The sequence below is a fragment of the Pangasianodon hypophthalmus genome, chromosome 3, assembly GCF_027358585.1.
Source record: "Pangasianodon hypophthalmus isolate fPanHyp1 chromosome 3, fPanHyp1.pri, whole genome shotgun sequence".
Taxonomy (NCBI): domain Eukaryota; kingdom Metazoa; phylum Chordata; class Actinopteri; order Siluriformes; family Pangasiidae; genus Pangasianodon; species Pangasianodon hypophthalmus.
In genome coordinates this window covers 12752378-12772635 of record NC_069712.1, presented here as the reverse complement: position 1 = coordinate 12772635, position 20258 = coordinate 12752378, and the positions used below count along the sequence as shown (strand labels likewise).

General features: G+C 38.7%; 2 protein-coding genes across 4 annotated transcripts in view; both read left to right on the top strand.

Moving 5' to 3' along the window:
• nin (ninein (GSK3B interacting protein)) overlaps nucleotides 1–6791 on the top strand; it is a 30313-nt gene extending 23522 nt beyond the window's left edge. For 2 of the 3 annotated variants that reach the window (XM_026940747.3, XM_026940757.3), the window contains exons 23-28: nucleotides 66–239; nucleotides 354–494; nucleotides 1221–1322; nucleotides 1407–1502; nucleotides 3928–4041; nucleotides 4156–6791. In XM_026940747.3, coding sequence (XP_026796548.3) covers nucleotides 66–239; nucleotides 354–494; nucleotides 1221–1322; nucleotides 1407–1502; nucleotides 3928–4041; nucleotides 4156–4371 — 843 coding nt within the window. In that variant the 3' untranslated portion in view covers nucleotides 4372–6791. Of the gene's footprint in view, nucleotides 1–65; nucleotides 240–353; nucleotides 495–1220; nucleotides 1323–1406; nucleotides 1503–2789; nucleotides 3888–3927; nucleotides 4042–4155 lie in introns of those variants that run through there. The other variant, XM_026940765.3, reaches the window with a different exon arrangement.
• A 2982-nt stretch (nucleotides 6792–9773) lies between these two features.
• On the top strand, nucleotides 9774–19425 carry sav1 (salvador family WW domain containing protein 1). The gene is made up of 5 exons (XM_026932564.3): nucleotides 9774–10270; nucleotides 10974–11459; nucleotides 16181–16451; nucleotides 16837–16992; nucleotides 18155–19425. The coding sequence occupies exons 1-5, from the start codon at nucleotides 10174–10176 to the stop codon at nucleotides 18366–18368; spliced, it is 1224 nt and encodes a 407-aa protein (XP_026788365.1). The 5' UTR covers nucleotides 9774–10173; the 3' UTR covers nucleotides 18369–19425.
• The last annotated feature ends 833 nt before the right edge of the window (nucleotides 19426–20258 follow it).

Genomic DNA, 20258 nt, shown 5'->3' with positions numbered 1-20258 from the left:
AATACAATATAATACAATACAATACGATACAATACAATACAATATAATATAATATTTCTCCTCAGTGTCGTCTGGTGGAGATGTCTGGTGTCCCAGTTAGCTCACACCAGGGGAAGCGTGTGTGGGCAGAGTTGTCTGGGCTGATGGAGGCAGAGCTGAGTTTGCTGCGTGAAGAAAATCAGAGGCTGCAGCGAGAGATCAGTGATGCACGACTGGAGCTCAGCTCTGCACGGGAGAAGGTCTGAGATGCTACATGCTTTTAGGTCACTTTTTAGGTTGGAGATCCTACATGCTTTTAGGTCACTCTAATGCAATAACTTGTTAATGTAAACATTATTATTCATGTTTCTCAGGCTCGACAGTTGGAGGCACTGGTGTTGAGTGTGAAACAGCAGAAGCAGCAGAACCAGGCAAGCCTGGCCAAGACAGCTGAGCAAGAGAGATCAGCTCTCAAACGAGAGATAGAGGCTCTGCAAACACAGCTACATAATAAGGTAATGTACACTACAAGCACAAAAAATATAAACACAATGTATTTCCTAATATGTACAGGTACGCTGATCCAGTTGAGCAGGAAAAACTGACATTTAAAGTAGACGCTGCATACAATATACATATTGTAGGCTATGTTGTATATTACAAGCAATGTATATTGCAAACAGACTTTAAAACGTATGTTGTATATATGTGGCAGCCTGGGAAAACCATTCACATGGTGAATTTTCTACTGTCTATCTTTTGCATGTATCTCAACTAGAAGTAACATTTAACATCAAGTAGCATTTAAAAGTTCTATTCTAACTGTGGAACAGGAGCATCATGGAAATGTTTCAACTCTGTTGATTAAGCCATAATCTGTTTTACTATGACGTAACTACCCAACAGCTTGATAAAAGTCTGACATTCCCTGTGTGAGGAAACTTGCTAGCAAGGTGTTAGACTTCTTAGGCAGACTGTTTTACCACCCTGATTTTTAATTTTTTTTTAATGATAGCTTAGACAAGATTAACCAGTAAATAAAACATTTTCATGTCCTTTTGGCAAAACATAGCTATGTTTTCTTAAAGCTGAGGTGTCAAAGTATCTTCTAGATAGGAAATGAAAACCACAACGACTTCTGATGGGTTTTCTCAGATCACCACAGATATGTAATGGATGTGTTGTGTGATTATATCCTTGACACTAACATTGACCAGTTCTGCTCCCTGTTTGTGGTGTAGCTGTGTGACAGTACTGAAGATCAGAGAGAAAATGAGAATCTTCATGAAGAGAATGAGAGACTCAGGAACAAACAGACAATACTGGAGGCCCAACTGATGGAGGTCTTTACACACAGACACAAGCATTCATGCATGTACCAGCTTTTTCCCAAACTACTCCCAAACGTCTGCTCTCTGTCTCTACAGGCTCAGCTTATAGCCATGTTACCACCATCACCACTGCGACTGTCAGCGGAGCGAAGAGGACAGTGCCATGGAGATGAGATGAACCCAGACATCAATGTAAGAAAGTGTGTGTATGTGTACTCTAAACATGCACACATACACACCCACACCCACATACACATTTCTGCACTGGGCTAGTGTGGTGTGAGCTGCTGTCCTGATTCTCATGATGTGAACCACTCTTGGGCTACTCTCCTGCACTCTGATAGCAGTGTGTTCACATCAGAGCACATGCATTTTTCCATTTGGCACTAGTGAGGGTCTGGTCAGAGGACTTCTTGGGCCTGGTGGTGATGGTTCTTGCTTGGTTCTTATTGCAAGTCTATGTACTCCAATTAAATTTGCTATGCATACGTATACGGGAAAAGGGCTTGTGTTCAACACTTTGGAGAATGATAAACAAACCTGTGATCAATACCTTGTTTTAAAGGGGTCAAACAGCCTTCAACTTTCCACTCACAGCATTTATTATTTTTTTTTTTCATTTTTGGAGTGAAGATGTATTTCATACATGCAGTCTTTTCTTCTACTTGCATCACATTTCCTAACGATGCATTTACACTCGCACGTGACAAAGCAACCATAAATACAGACATAGCTGTTATGTACACAGGGCTTGTGAGGACATGTCCATACCACTTTTTGAAAGTATGGACTGTTAAGATCTCTTAGCTATATAATAGCTTGCTGCAAACTGATATTGATTCGTATGTAATAAAAATGTCTTCTCGATGATAACACTCTTGCATCCATGATATTGTGGCATGTGCAAATATACAGTGAAGCTTTATACCAGCTGTAGCTGTCGTTGTAGTGGCCAGGTTAATCAGCCTGCAGGATCACACTCTTTTTACTTTCATTTCTCATTGGCTTTAAAGACAGTATGTAGATTATATAAACCATATCAAATACTTTTTTTTTTTTTTTAATTTTCAGAAACCCATTAGTAAAATGTATTTTAAGTAAGATGAAAAAATGCAGCTTGTCATGTTACAGAGAAGCCATAAGGTTTTCTGTCCTTTTTGTGTCGGAAAACTTAGTTACAGCTTTACCTCTGACTATTACAAAGCAGTGATAGTGGAGATTCTTTCCAAAATTGCTAAATAAATGTCTCCTCATAGAAAACCTCATCATATAATCAACTGCATGTCTCTACAAACCGTAATGGTAGCTCTTACTACACTCCCACAAGAGAGAAGCTAGAATGAGCATCCCTGACTTGTCACTTGCTAGTGTGAATGCAGAGAATATTCATCTGGGATGAGGCATCTCAGGACGTGATGGCAGTTGTGTGCGAGTGTGTACCGGTGTGTGTGAATATAGCGCTGTGTGTTCTTTCTGCAGGTGACCCCAGAGCAGCAGCCTCATCACTTCGACAGCCACAGGAGGAGCGGTGGCTTGTAAATCATCTCTAACCTTCGTACCGTGTTATCCAATCGCTGAACACTTCCTGTCCTCTCTTACACTCAGACACTCATTTTATTTACTCTGTATGTATGTCAGTAGTTTTTTGTCCTTCAGGTGGTGATTTGCTTGAATATGTCTCTGAGAGGTCTTGTGAGGAAGGGTGTAATGACCTGAATCTGCCACTGAGTGGCAGTCATGTGTGTGACACTCTGATGTAGTACACTGTAATGGATGACTCTGCAGAGTAGGCTGAAAAGTCCAATGGTGTATTTTAAAGCAACAGCAGATTGTTTCATTGCTCTTTGAATGTAGAAATTTGTGGAATGTCTATAATGTCACCCAGTTGTGTGTCATATACACCATTTACACTCACAATAATGTGAAGTTTTTTAATTTCTCTGAGGGTGTTTCTGCATGATGAATTAGTTTACACTTATGTTTTCTTACTGCAACATTGAAGACTCATGTACTGTCTTTGTTCGTTGATGTCCTTTTTTTGTGGAGCTGTTTTTTCATTTTGTGGGCCCAGTTTGTTGCACTACTAGTGTGTATGTGTGTGTCTGTGTGTAAGAGCTGAATAGAGAATGCTAGCTTGTTTTAGTGTCTCACCTGCTGTACTATGTAGAAGTTCTGGTCTATGTTTTTATTTTTAATGTCATTTGGAAGAATGGATTTCATAGGTAGAACACATTTAAGTTAATTATTTGTTATTTGTTTATTTAAGGTAATTAAATTTTAATAATTTTATTTTTATATTTGGTTTATTTATTTGTTGGAATTTTATTATATATGTTTTATTATTTATTTTGTGGTGTGCATGTTTTTTTTTTTTTTCCTCTTCACCCAAAAGTATTAATAATTTTGTGAAGCTGAGACCAAATAAAGAACCAGGGTAAATTTGTAATCGTGGTTATTTGAATTATTTATCCCTTCATGCTTACAACACGATTATGTAATGGCTAATAGACTTTACTATAAATATAATATAATATTGTATTTCTTAGATTTCTGCCAACTGTTTTCCTAATTTTTTAAAGCAGCCCTCTGAAAATATAATATTTATGTTTGCCTACAGAAAGAGCAGGAAGTGGCGCTGTTAAAGATGGAGGAAAGGATGAAGGAGGTGGAGCTCACACTCCGAAATGTCAAACTGTTGTTGCAAGAGAAGGTTTCCCAGCTGAAAGAACAGGTACATAGGAGCATTTACACACAAACTCACTCATACTGGTCAGATTTGATTTTTTTTTTTTTTTTTTTTTTTTTTTTTAACATAAGTGGTCTGTCTTTTATTTTTCCTCTACAGCTGAATAAGAACAATAAAGCAGATGTGTTGATCAAGGATCTTTATGTGGAGAATTCTCAGCTATTGAAGGCTCTGGAAGTGAGTGAGCAGAGGCAGAAGGTGGCAGAAAAGAAGAATTACCTCCTGGAGGAGAAAATCTCCAGCCTCAATAAGATCGTTCGTGAGCTTAGTCCCTCACCACTAATGCCTGTACCATACCACATGACCCGCTCCTGATAACCCTGTTTATGCTTTTTAATCTACGCTTCTGTGTTATTTATTTGTTTTTATTTTATTAAAGTGACCTATAAGAGGTCTTTTTTTTCCAAATGAAACCACCATTCTTGCATGACATAAATATGAATGAAAAGCACACAGAGGAAGGAAACTGTCAGTGTATTCAGATTGTGTGGTTGGGCCTTGAAGTATTTTGGTGCATATTCTTTATATGCCTGCTGAGGGGGGAAAAATCATTTCTTAAATGTGTTAAATCTGGTCTTTCTAAGAGCATAATCATTTGTGCTTCCTTAAAGATGCAGTTTGTGATTTATAGAGCGGTTGCCATGGAAACATTGACCCCACCCTTTCTGTTGAAACTGTCTCTCTTGTGAGTTGGCTTTGAGAAAAACATGCACAGCTGAGCGAGTCAGTTCTGGTTGGGGATGGAGCATATTTTTGGGCCAGAAAACAGCTTAACACACAGAACCTCAACAGTAGTATTATGAATATCAGTTTTTCTAAGGTATTTTTTTTTAATTCTAGGATTCATACAGGTCTACAAACCCTACATTAACAAAAAAACTCATTAAAAATCAGACTCGGCAGACTCCATCGTTCAGCTATAGATATAAAAAGAAATCGACTTGATTTCAGCTATATGGAGTGAAATTACACTGTTTATACTAGAGAAATTCTATAATAGAATTTATTTCTATTATTTTACATAAGTCAAGCATCATTCCAGTTATGGATTTGCACTGAATTAACCTAATTATTATATTCTTACAAATTGAAAAGGTTTTTGTATGAAATTGTAACCGTGTAATTGCCTGTTTTTACTGTGTAGTTTTGTTAAATATGGATTCTCGGACTGTTGAATTTCCTTATAGAAGGTTATAAAGAGATGTGGGATGGATCCATAGTACAGTCTTAGACCTCATAGACTAAAACATCCTAATGTCAAAGTGCACTTTCTCTAAGAGCAATATGGTAATATTGTGAATCAAAGTGTTGCTTTCGTTCTCCATGAGCAGTATTTGTTTCAGTATTTGTTTTCTATAACGGATTGCTTTTGGTTAAAGCCTGCCTCTTGGGTTTGCATGGAACTTTAGCAGTGTCTGTTATATATAATTCTTTTTCCTGTAAATGAATTGTATAGGCTGTGCAGGTGTTCATTAAAGTATTACAAATTTCTATTTTAATTAATTTTGTAAATTGAGGAGGACCACTTTAAAAGTCCGTACCAGCATTTAAACCTAAATGAAGGCAGCGAGTTTGGCTGCCCAAATAAAGACGAGAAACTATCTGGCCATGAATGTAAGCCTGTAATAAAACATCATGGTGCTGAGACAGGAAGTATTTGTATTACAGTGTCTGAGGTGTTACTGTTCAGCAGAACCAAAGAGATTTTCCCACTGTCACTGGCCTAGTTAACACTGTCCAGACTGTCCAGACTCTACCTGTCAAGAGCTGCTGTTACCCAGCCAAGTGACTGACAATGTGCTGGGGTATTGTGAATTATAGGAAGCAGTAAAATGGTTTTAGAGAATAAGGTGTCCGAGTGATCATTTTCTCTTTGTGAGTGTGACTATTTCCTGTCACAGCACAGGCCTGCTCTTAGGGCACGCATAACCCAGTGCCACAGTATTGTATGTTGTTCATAGTGAGGAAGGGGTCATGGGGTCATGTCCCTTATGGAACAGTCACATACGTTACACATCATATGTGATCATATTTTTTTCAAATGTGAATATGTAATCATGTGAACATGAACATGTAAAGGTGAATTTCAGTGTGTTATACCCAGAAACTGCACTCAAGTAAACATGTGACATCATGTGAACCATATGTGTGAAAATAAATGAATTGTTTGGAGAAGAAAAATCACATGCGAATCTAAGGAAATTTTGTGGAATAAATCAAATGTGGAAAAATGAATTGTGTGTGTAAAAAACAGATGTGAAACATGAATTGGGTGTGTGTATCACATGTTAAGAATAAAAGCACATGCACTGCAAGTGAAAAATGTGTGAAAACAAAATGCGAAAAGTGTCTAAAAACATGTATAATGTGATTATTAACATGTAAAGATCACGTGAGTCTTCTTCCACAAATAATAATCAAAGCTGTGTTTCCCAAAAGCATTGCTGCAAACAGATCATGAACTAGTTGAGTGAACAGCACACTGAACACTCACTACCAGTTAAGATGATGTTAACTTTCCATTGGCTTGCTTTTGGGAAACTGGGCCCAGGCTAGCAGGTGTTCTTGAGTAGGGAAATAACCAGCGGTCTAAGACTCAGGCCACCTTCCTCTCTGCATTAAGATGAGCACACTTGTACACTGAGTTTATAAGGTCTCTGCAATGTAAACATTTAAATAGCATCTAATAGCTAATTTGTTTATAAGCTAATGTGCAGTCTAGTGCCATATGACAACATTTCCTGACATTTTCTAAGATGATTCTTAACGGTAAGGACGTCCGTAAAAGGATGCACATACCAAGAATAATTTAGTTTACTGTTCTGAGAGTAAATGTTTGATGCAGTTTATGGTTTGAGAAAAACAAAACAAAAAAATATGAGCAACAGTTATAACTGTTGTTATTGCATGCTGCGTGATATTATCACATGCTAAAAGGGTTTTTTTTTTTGTTTTTGCATCAGAATGATGTTTATTTTATGCCAGATTATTAATAGGCATGAATATTACATATCATTTAACTTTAATTTTTAGATTCAGTTATAAAGTCACTCAAACACCACCATTATTCTGAATGATAGTGCTGGATTTTACTTTTTTCTGTAAACACAATGTAATAATAATAAAAATAAAAATAATATTATAAAATAATATAATATAAATAACCCAAATAAAATAATAATAATAATAAAGATCCGTATTTAATGGTATAATTGCTCTGAATTTCCTTTTCTTCTGAAATCACTCTATATGAGCTGATAATAATGTATGTGTATGGAGCCAGTTTTTCTGAACAGCTAGAGGATAAACTGTGACTTTTTCAGTGTTTGAGGTGTGAACTAAGCGCAAAAAATCCCTGGGGACTGTACATGCGTCAATTTTCCCACAAATCCTTGCGGGGCGGACAGTGCGAGACAGAGGGAGACAGAGCGCTATATGCCGTGTTGCCAGGTGCGTAGAATTCGCCTCTTTTAAACCACTGCAATAGGTTACATTTTTGTAAATCATTGCTATTTAGTGTAGTGTTTAGTGTTCGGTTGCGTACCTTAGATTAGATTAATTATAACTATTAAAGCATGTGCTAGTGATAATGCAAGGTGGTCTTCTCTATATGTAAGCAATAATTTACAACAGACTGTGCAGCTATACGCAAAGAATTCACGCAGAAGTGGATTAGTTCTGGGAAGTGTGGTGGCTTAGTGGTTAGCACTGTTGCCTCGCACCACCAGGGTTTGGGCTCCAATCCCACCTCTGCACTGTGTGTGTGGAGCTTGCATGTTCTCCTTGTGCTGCCGGGGTTTCCTCCAGGCACTCCACTTTCCTTTCCAGTCCAAAGACATGCGTTGTAGGCTGACTGGCTGTTCCAAATCATCTGTAGTGTGTGAAGGGGTGTGTGATTGTGCCCTGTGATGGGATGGTCCCCATCCAGGGTGTCTCCCGCCCTGTCCACCGAGTCCACTGGGATAGGCTCCAGGCTCCCCATAACCCCATGTAGGATAAGCAGAACAGAGAACGGATGGATGGATGATTTTGAAATGTGATGATGTTTAAAATGTGTCATTTATTAAAGAACGAAACATTGCACATGTTGTGGTGTGGCCTCAAGACAAGTTAGTTCCCGTTATCACCAACATTATAGCTGCAATAAACAGTCATTCCTTCACCAGCATCTCCTTTCCTGTCTCTCTCAAAAAACTCAGCTGTTCATTTTACAGAGAAACTGGAAAGCGTAAACCCTTCTGTACCCTTTGCACAGCACTGTGACTGTTACAAAGCTCTGACACCTGAGACTCCTTCCATAAATGTTAAATAAATGCCTTCTAACAAATTTCACCACATCAATTATACATTTGTTTTGTGTTAAACTACAATTTTTTTTACTCCATTTATTATTAGTCTAAGATTATGTGGAACATCCACTGTACAAGTACCTGTTACTATAGAAAGAATAATGTATTAGAATACATTAGCATTATTGTAAACGTATCATTCGTATTACATCCGGAACTACTTTTCAAGCCTTACTGCTATATAGAAATGATGCACATCATCTGACCAATCACATTAGAGAATTCAAGCGCAATGTGGTATGATCACGTTAATAGTGATTATAAGGTATAATCATGTTAATAAAGCTTCATTAAAATATGGTATTACTTTACTTCTAAATCTAACACCAGGTTGGCCATAAAAACTATATATATATATATATATATATATATATATATATATATATATATATATATATATATATATATATATATATATATATACACACACACACATACATACATATATACTATATGGCCAAAAGTTTGTGGACACCTGACCGTCACACACCTAGGTGCTTTTTGGACATCCCATTACAGATTTAGTCCCTCCTTTGTGTTAATAATAGGTTCCACTCTTCTGGGAAAGCTTAACACTAGATTTTGGAGCGTAGCTGTGGGGATTTGTGCTAATATAGCCACAAGAGCATTAATGAGGTTGAACACTGATGTCGGGTGAGGCGGCCTGGGACACAGTCGGCATTCCAGTTCATCTCAAAGGTGTTCAGTGGGGTTGAGATCAGCGCCTTTGTTCAAGCCACCCAAGTGCTTCCACTCCAACCTTGGCAAACCATGTCTTCATGGAGCTCGCTTTGTGCACAGGGGCACTGTCATGCTGGTCCACATACTTTTGGCCATATAGTGTATATATATATATATATATATATATATATATATATATATATATATATATATATATATATATATATAATACTATAGTGCTATTGAATTGTATTGGTCAGAAGTTGTTGATTAATTTAACAGCATGGCTCTGAAAGTAGTGCCGGCTACAAGGCAAATCACAGGTTTATATTAATGCGAGCGTTCTACTATGTTATTGTTTCTATAGTAACAGCTCTTTCACAGGTTTATTAATAAACAGATCTGAGAAAATTGCTGTTATTTAACGAAAACTCATCATTGATTATATGTTTTTGTTAAATGCCAAAATGGGGGGATTTGTGGTGGGAGAAGCAGTAGCTCAGCGGCCAAGATGCTGGACTACCGATCAGAAGGTCATAAGCTCAACCCTCAACCGCTCAGATGTATAAATGAGATAAAAATATAAATCAGCCCGGATAAGGGGGTCCACCAAACGCCGTAAAAGTACTTGTGATATTGGCTATTTAAAATCTAGCGAGGTGCTTTCTTTATCGCAGATCTGGCAACCCGGACTGTATGGGCTGGGTACAGAGCAACAGGCTGGAGCCTACTCTAACTTTGACCACTCAACTTATTTCATAGCTTAGACTGCTTTATTGGGGTGGTAATAAAATTCTGTTGACGCGTAGAGAGACTGAAGTCAGTTGTTTATTAGTTGTGATAATGTAAGTCGTAATAAAAGTATTAAAAGTAAGTAAGGAAACTGAGTTAGCAGGCTCGTCGTGTGTTTTGTTGTTGTTTTAGCTAACGTTAGCTAGCGAATGCTGCTCTGAGCTCTAGTGCGAAGCTGATAGCCGGAGAACTGTGGCTTACGAGTTCAAAAATGAGCGTCTTTGACGAAATACTTTTCAGGAAACCATCACCGAAATGTTTTTGCCACTTTAATATCTCCTGCATTCACTGAGCTATGATGCTCCCGAGGAAGAAAAGTAAGAACGAAGCGTCCAAGCCAGCAGAGGTCCAGGGGAAGTACGTGAAGAAGGAGACCTCTCCTCTGCTCAGGAGTGAGTAACTGATTCACTGAGCTTTAAATAAGCTGCATGTTTAAAGGTGTAACTTTAGTAAAAACCATGCTGAAGATAAAATGGATTGTCATAGTGATTTCCGATATAGTTAATAGATAAGAATCTCAGTTATCCCTCATGTATCAGAGAGCTTACAGAGCTTATTGTAGGTCTATATTGTGTTTTAATGAGAATTTATTCAAGAATGATGTCCAGTGCTGTTGTGTAGTTGTTGTGTAGTTGTTGTGAAGTTTGACTGTGTGTTCCTTATGTTTTAATATTGTTACTTACAACACTTCTGCAGTGACATTCTCAAACCCAAGGTCACTTTGCTATATCCAGACTACTGACAGTACAAAGTCAAAAACTGAAGGATAAGAACACATTTCCTTCACAACTCCCTTTTTTTGCACTAAAGATCCACAGATCTAGTACTGGCCTGAAACGCTGGATCAGTGTTAGATTGGAGTTGACATTTTTCCATCCATTAAACTGAAGAATTTTATGCGGTGAAAGTGTGTGGTGTTGACTGATATAAAACAGATCATAGACATGAATCTAGGTCGTAATCTGTCTTTAAACCGATCACTGTCACATCTGGGACATTGTGCATAACTAAGATGTCACTATTCAAATATAAAAAATGGATTGTAAGCAGCAATTTAATTAGCAACTTTCAGTTTTCTGGCAATTTTTCCCCCAGATCTTATGCCCTCATTCATCCGTCATGGGCCAACGATCCCGCGGCGAGCAGAGGTGCCATTGTCAGAAGCTCCAGCGGTACCTGGTGCCAGTGTGTACCCACTGAGTCCGGCGGCAGGGACAGACGCAGGTGGACGGAAGAGTTTCCTGCGTAATGCAACACCTCGACCCCAGCACGAGGTTTCTCGTCGAGACAGCCATCGTCTGTCTGCGCCAACATATCTTCCACGCTCGCTCCCTGACCTTCCTCACGACTACTCCCCTTCTACCCCCTCATTCATCAGTGATGGTGGACCGATAACGGAGAACGGAGATGTGGCCCGTTACTACTATCCCCCCGAGGCGTACTACGATAACCAGCCCAGGCGCACACGCCGAGCCGATCACTTCCACGACGACTACAGATATTACGAGCACAGCGAACTCAATTATCCACGAGGCCCTACGCAGCCTCAGACATCCCAGCCTCACATTCGCCCACCTGCAGGTAAGAGCAGTGAGTGAGTTTACCCAGCATGCCTCTGTCTAATGTGACTGAAGGGAAAGGTGTCATGACAGCAGTCTTTTCTGCTTTAAGGGACACAGGAATATACAGGAGAACATCAGCAATAAATTTTTTTACTAAGGCAGGGATTTGCTTCCAGGGACCCCTTTAACTGTATAAAAAAACTCTCTTAGTGCAGATTTATTTTACAAGCATAATATTAAAATATTAGGAATGCTATTAGATTTGAGGTGACATTATTTATAGGGCTGGCTGATTTTTTTTTTTTTTTTTTTTAAATTGTGGCTTGGATTAAGCTCAAGTGACTAGTAAAATAGGTTAACATTTGTAGAACTCACTAGTACATATAATAATTTGGGTTGTGGTTTTCATCCCTGTAACAAAATAAAAAAATCACTGATTATTTAATTTACCAAGGGACTCTGTATGCTTTAATGACTTCCTGTAGTCTGTGCTAGCATAGATTGAGTAACATGGTTTAATTGAAACAACATTCTGTTATAGCCTGTTTGTACGACAGAGCAAAATCTTAAGTCCAGATCAAAGTCAGAGCCTAAAAAGCTCAGGTCCGAGTCGAGTCTTGAATCCTGATGTATCCCTGATGTCTACATGGCCTTATTTATATCTTCAGAAGAGTCTGAGTAAACAGCTTCCTGCCGATCTATAATAAACGTATGAATAAAACCATATCACCTCGCAGCCATTTATGACAAATGGAGATATTGTAAATAATGCTGAATGTTATGTATTACTTGTCAGTGAGTGTAAAAAATAAAAGGCAAATATCAGTAGTTCTATCAGATTCAGCAGTCATATGATTAGGCTTGCTCAGAATAAATGCTTGGGGCTGTTAGTAATATGACATCAGCGTGGGAGGACTGCTCTAAACAAATCGTCGTCCGCAGCGCACACACACACGCACAGTCAAATCTACATCCGTTTTCTCAGCAATATTGTGCAACTAATGACTGTTCCATTGGAGAAACTGTTTCTGCGCGTATGTGATTACCAGCATGCAGTTGTAGATCTTTTGCATGTGTGATTGGGTGACCTCATAACACAGGTCCTCACATTACTGTGCAGAGAGAACGGAGTACAGTTTTTAGACGCATACAATTGTAGTGTAAGTATAATTTGTAGCTATAATGGTAGTGTATATGAGGAGAGGTCAGCCTTGTGGTCATACTGAGCGGATTGCTATGAAATCAACTGGCTAGTGGTGTGTAGTGGATACTGTAAGCTAGGTGTGCTTATCTGTATTGGTGTTGTAAAAGAGGTGAGTGCAGTGTGTGTGCATGTGGTTGTGTGTGTGTTAATGTGAGCTTTTGCATTAAGCAGTTGTCTCCACCCAGAGTTAAATAACTGACACATGCCAAAGACATCAGCTATGCTGCTATAAATACACACTATACTTATCCATCGCTCTCGTTCTCTCTGTCTCCTTCTCCTTCTCCAAGCCCAGGTCAGGTTTTCTCATGAATCAGACTGGTCAGTGTTCCCACACTTCTGTTGTATGTATTTTAAACGCAGAATGCTTTAATAGTGCTTCTTAAACGTTCTGAATAATTGTATGATTGGTATCACCAGGTATGATCGCTATGCACAGATGCAGGCCTGGCAATCAGCTCTGCACATTTGCTCCTGCTCTAATGTACCTCATTCTGTTGGGACTCTGTTGGGAGTTAGAGTAAAATATCATAGAAATTAGGATTGTGTGGGACAGTGGTGCTGAGGAAGGTGCTGAAGGTACCAAATGACCAAAAAATGGTGTGATGATACAGTTTTCCAGTACTGGTACAAATGATCTTGCCACAGGTAGACATATTAATGTGTAGCGTTATCGCGACGTACTGTGGAAAGGGTTAGATTTCAAGATAATGTATTTCTGTGCAAGTATTAAAGGAATGTAGTCATCAGCCATATATTCAAATCACTTTATGATCATATTTTAATAAGTGTTCCCTGTTAAGGGCCTTGAATGAAAGACTATCAGTAACTAGGTTTTATAGTGCAACAGTATTATTGTAACTTAATAACTAAAGTTGCAAGTAACCGTTATAGCTAAAACTTGAAACATGTCATGCTTTTTTTTTTTTTTTTTTTTTTTTTTTTTTTGGCACTAGCCATGATCATACGTGGTTTCCTAATTTAACGAATAGCCCATATGAAATAACAAAACACACAATGTTTTAATGAAGCATGTTGAAAACTGAAAAATGGTTCTGGTCTTGAGGCTGCAAATGCTTATTAGAGGCCTCTAGCGCATATTGTCATGTTACAGAGAAACTACAAAGTTTCTAAAACACAAACTGTCATGAAGACTAGAGCCTTGCGGATGTTCCATAACATTAAATGTAACTACAAATGGTAAAAAAAAAAAAAAAAAACATTTAATACAAACTCATGACATACAAACTCAAAAACTTTTTAGCAGTTTGCAGTTTTAGCAGTTGCATCTGCAGCTGCAGTTAAAGGACTCCTGCATGTTGGGGTGCTGCAGCATCCTCAGCATCTTGACTTCCCATGTCCTTTCACACATAGACTACTTGAAACAGCCCTCCAAAATCCCTACCCGTTCTTGAAGGAATCGCTAAACGAGGCTTCGTGTCATCAGACTTGTTCTCTTGAAGTTAAAGCTTGAACTAAAACTGCCCTGCCTTCCCAACACACACTTCATGCACAGCATAACATCACTAGTGTATACACTGAAATCATAATAGAGTAAGCTGAGTGAGGCCAATCCAAAAAAGGTTTTTATCTAATCCAACAAGGTAGGTAATCACTTTAATAGTGTTTTAAATAGGAGAGTAATCAACATGTAAACCTTATCATGAATCTGATTCCTACAGTCTGCATCTTTCCAAATATTCTGAGGCATCTTTGTTTACAGCATAACACATGTTATGGCAAGTGGAAAAAAGTAAGGATGGATGAGAATGAGATCTATCCAACTAATATTTTGAAGCAAAAGCACAGAAATGCTTTGTAGCACCTTCTGTTTAATAAGGATATTTGGGAGGATGTTTTGCTGAGACTGACATAATCTAAGACTAACACAAGCAAAGCGACTAACATGCTGAGATAACGTTAACTACTTAAAATGCTTTGACGGGACTGGCAGTCTTTTTGTTGTTCTATAACACTGAATCTAAATGCTGCTTCTTGCATGCTCATAAATTTGATTTGATTACATGGAATGTGCATGTAAACAGGTTTTCGACACAGTGCTGAATTCAGGTTACATATCAACACTTCATTCTCAATCTGCAGTCGGATTGAAATTATTTGTCTTGACAAAAAACAATCTTTGCATATATACAGGCAGTCAATGATGAAAGCCATGTTATGATCTCAGGACAACATTGGCCCAATATTTTCATAAGATGAATTAAATGAATGAATGAAATGGTTAGCTTTTCTATTCACTGGCATTAAAATGCACAGAGTGGTTCATGATCGTGATGGATGAAGGAATATAGTCAGACCATAAAAACACATTTTGAAAGATCTGACATTTCGTCAGTTCCACTGGATACACTTTTTTAATCCTGTTACACCATCTAACACTTACACCAGTCAGACTGTGATGGGGTTAATGTAAACTCACTGTGTGAAGAGACATCCTGGTTGAAGACGAATTGGACAGGTTCAGGTGTATTAAACTGCCATTTCTATATTAAACAGTTTCAGTTGCGTGTCTGTTTAAAGTTGAAGGTACCGATCATTCAGAATTGTAATAAAAAGAATGAGTATAATTGCAGTGTGTCTGTGTGTTAGAGCAAGAAGGAATGTTCTCCTTCTGCAGTAGGAGGCGAGGAGCATGGTTTTCCTCACATTCCATCCCTGCCTAAGACTCACACACACACACACACACACACACACACACACACACACACACACATACTCACAAATATGCTCATTGACGTGCACAGTCTCACCCAGCTGCAGAATTTACCATCATAGAAGGCAAAGTCTTTTGACAGTGATTGAGAGTGTATCTTTTATTATCTTGAGTTTTGTGTGTGTGTCTTCAGTGTATTTCACTGCTTCACACTGACTCAGCGGTGATATTGTTTGAAAAGTTTATTGATATTGAAATGTTTTGGCACTCCCTTGACTGACTGAGAGTTCTAACACATTCTCAATCTCTTGGCTCCGGTTCTCCTCTCTTTTTTTGTCAGAATGATGAGAAAATTCCTATTCAGAAATGGCACTTACTCCCAGATGAATTGGAGACACACATTTGCACACAGTGACACTCAGTCTCTCTCTCTCTCTCTCTCTCTCTCTCCCTCCCTTCCTCCCCCAATCCCCCTGGAGAGTCTCCCCAAACAGGCCAAAATCCCAAAATCAACAGCAGATGTTTGATTACACATGTAGCTCTCCTGTAATATCTGCACTGATACAATAGCTTAAAGAAAGGAGGAAAAGAATGTCACATTCATGACAATGTGACATTTTGCAGGGAGGATTGGAATGATGTACCTTTTTTTTTTTTTTCTTTTTTCTTTTCCACAACCAGGACTGATTTTTGGATGAACCAGATCGTGATCCATGACTGAATTTTGTAATAATAATATTTTGTCAAACAATGTGGAACGATGAAATAAACAGAATAAATCATAATGCTAGAATGCCTAGCTCAGTGTTTAACTGTAATATTACTGCTGTTGTAATGTGTGTGTGCCCGTGTGTTTTTGTAGCTATTGGACGCATGCAGGCAAAGTCTCTAGGCAATCTGGCGAGTTTGGGTGGAGAGGAGACGGCCCTTCCACCTGGCTGGACGGTTGATTGGACGATTCGAGGCAGGAAATACTACATCGACCACAACACAAACACCACTCATTGGAGTCACCCGCTGGAGAGGGAGGGGCTTCCACCTGGCTGGGAGAGGGTGGAGTCTGCAGAGTTTGGAGTTTATTATGTCGACCACATCAATAAACGGGCCCAATACAGGCATCCGTGTGCTCCCAGGTACGTGTCGGTATGTGTGGGTGAGCAAACTGATCTATAGCCACCAGTCTGGCATCTGTGTGCCAGAGCTGTGAACTTAAACGTTCTGTTAAACAACATGCTATATGACTAGTCGATCAAATCATTTCAGGAAGTAGAACAGATTTCACTGAGGTTCACACTCCCATACTGACAGTGCTGCTATTCAGAATCCTGAACCTGCAAAACTGAAAGACAGCTAAAAATATGTCTTGCATCTATATACTTTTTTTTTTAAGTTTCATGCAAAATGAATTTTTTTTAACCTGAAAATGCAGTCAGATTTTTACTATATATTTTCTGAACTTCTGTGTTTTCCTCTGGCTCTAATACATTTTATTCATTTTCCATCTGCCCTGGCCATCAGTGTTCCACGCTACGACCAGCCTCCGCCCCTACCTCCACCAATCACTTACCAGCCCCGTCCCCCCGAGCGGAATCAGCCAGTGCTGGTGCCAGCAAACCCCTACCACACCGCCGAGATCCCGGACTGGCTGCAGGTCTACGCCAGAGCACCTCTTAAGTGAGTTCCCACACATGAACACACATGCAGTTGCTTGCACACTAATGAGCTGGTTTATTGGTCATTTCAGAAGCCCATTTAAGGCATAAAGGTTTTTTCTGCACATGCAGCCCCTAGGTCCTGCAGGCCATCTGCCTTTTTGTTTTTTTCTTTTCTACACTGACTCGACTGTAATGGTTGTCTATGAAAAAACTGAACCAAGAAATCATACTGTATTAAAGCTCCCTGTTATAAATACAAAATCTAACTGCTCAGCATTTTAAACTGTTAGCTTTATTATGAAAACACTGGTAAACCATTGATGTCCCATGAAGCACAACCTGAATGTTTGATATAGAAACCAGATAGTGAAAAAGTTTCTGAAACCTTGCCATGTACATGAGTTGCCTGTACAGTGGTGTAAGGAGAACGAAACAGCTGCATGCGGAGAGTGAGCTGAAAAGTGGCATAGTCTAATCTCTACAGTCTAATCTTTACTTTGTGTTCTTACTAAAAAGTGTCAAGTTACTGATGTCACTCTAGAGCTGTCACTTGTGGGTGTTTAACAACGTCACTCATTACACACAATCAGTACCCAATCAGATACAAAGTAGAATTTATACAGCCTGCTGAAATTTATACACATTGACATGTTACTTTTGTTTGAGAATTTCTCTTACAAAATCAAGGAAAAAATGAAACTGTGCTTAGATAAAATCATATTTGTTTGTTTTTTTTTTTGCATGTGGAAACTAACCGCAGGTAGAAAATTGGAGGGAAGTCAGCCTATGAAACTTCCTGGAGCTAATCATTTGTATTTATGCTATAAATATATATAATCATTTGTATTTATGCTATAAATATATATATATATAATCATTTGCATAATATTAAGAAAATCTTGATTAAAATGTCACTTGCATTTGCCAGAATCACTGCTCTGTGTTGTGAACTTGGATAATAAAGGGTGGTATGAAATAAAAAAGCTCCACATGCACTGGGCTCTGTGAATAAAGCAGTGATATTGAGAAATGTAGCCCTGCTTGCTTTGATGCTTGCTTTATGCAGGGTTACATTTCTATATATCACTGCTTTATTCAGTCGAAGGCTATCATCTTTGTACAATCAGTCATTTTTTTTTATTAGCCATTGTATCATGCTAGCCTCTTATTTCCTGTCTCAGGTATGACCACATCCTAAAGTGGGAGCTGTTCCAGCTGATGGATCTGGACACATATCAGGGCATGCTGAAGCTGCTGTTTATGAAGGAGCTGGAGCGCATCGTTAAATCATACGAAGCTTACCGTCAAGCACTGCTCACCGAACTCGACATGCGCAAGCAACGGCAGCAGTGGTACGCTCAACAGCCAACCAAAAACTTCCCTCACAACATGTGAACTGCAGGAGACTGACATCCGGAAACACACATGCCTTAATACATACAATGCCAAGCCTCCACATGCGTCTGCCTCTGTGTGTGCCTTAGCAGCGTACAAGTGTCAAGTGTGGACTACACACACTCACACTACGACATATAGCAGATGCTCGTAGGGTGTGCTCAGACTACATGAGAATAAAAGTGAGAGCTGCACACCTACAAGCAGCGTTTGTATAATGTAAACTTTATCCGTTTTATAGCCTGAAAGATTAGGTGTGTGGCTGAATTAATGACGATGAGTTTCCGGAAGATCTTCCAGCCAAAATACTATCAAAAGATGCTATAGTGACCATTACCCTCTCTACAGTTTAGATAACACTACAGTGCCTTTTGGAAACTGGGACCTGGTCACTAGTGAATCATTTTCCTGAACTAAATATCTTTCTCACACACACACACACACAGAGCTCTTCCTGTGTTTCGATTGTCTGAAGAGTGTTATAATCCTGTATATTCTTTTCTTCAGCCTGTGTGGCCACTCAGCCTGTAGAACACACTCTTCTGCCTTCAGTCTATGGACAATGAAGCTTTTATATGGACTTTTCCTGACAACGACAATCCAGCCTGTTCTAAATGTAAAAGGTTCGTGAATTTTTCCAAAGGAATATGTCTTTATTTAAAGACTAGATTTTGTCAGCAGAAGCATCACATGTGATGCAGGGTAAGTGTGAGCTCTTTTGGCTCTTAGCTTTGTATCTTTATGTATGTCTGTTTTTTCCTGCATAATGAAATTATATATAAACATATATAAACTAAAAACCTCTCCATGCTGTGTAACAGCAATATGTTTAAGTCTTTAATTATTGTGTGTATGTGAGTGAGAGGCTGAATGTTGGCATTGCTCGTGCATGACCGTTTTGCCGCATATGTTCCCAATTTTCATACACACAAGCATTCGCATACGTCAAATGGCTTGATCTCAACTTTTAAATTCATTCTGTGTGAAGTGTGTGTGTAGCTGACCGCTATCTGACCTCATAACTCTGTTATAAACTCACAGATCCTGCCAACTCGAGTGTGTGTGTGTGTGTGTGTGTGTGTGTGTGTGTGTGTGTGTGTGTGTGTGGGGGGATGGGTGGAGGATTGTGTGGGTGTGTGTTTGTGAGAGAGTAAGCAAGAACTTTCGCAGAGCATGATTTTCTGTGTAAAGTTTGTACATTTGTAAACAACACAACATTTTATGCTAGAAATCAACACAGGACCAGTAGCAGTATACGTCTCACTTGGTTTCAGTGAGTACCTAGTAACTTATTTAAATAAAACTTAGGCTTTAGTAGAAGAGGTAAATAAAATATGCGGCTGTACAATGAAATCGATTTATCCTAAGGACTCAGTTATAATATGTACAACCACAATTAGGAGTGTGCTGTTATAGGAAAATAATCAATGACGGGATGGTTTTTATTGAAGAACTTTATCACTTACTTTATAGCAGCTGTATGCAGTCATTCCCTTGCTTTCATATTACAGACAAAAAAAGTGACTTCTTCTAACAGAGAAATTGCAAATACACCATGCTAAGTACTTTCTTGTGGTGGAATCCCTTACCCTAACTATCACAAGGCACTGACACTGGAGACTCCTTCCAAAAATGTTACATAAACGTGTCCTCATAGAAAACTCCACCATATCAACAATTATGCATTTTTCTTGATGAATAACAACAAATTTTTTTTAAATACATTTACTATTCACCTTGATTACTTAGAACATACACCATATACCAAGTCCCTGTGAATTAGGCATTACTATGGAAATGATAATGTATTAGAATAAGAGCAGTAATATAAACCTGATATTATAGAATATTAATCAACACCTTCCCACCAATCAGAATCGAGAATTGAAC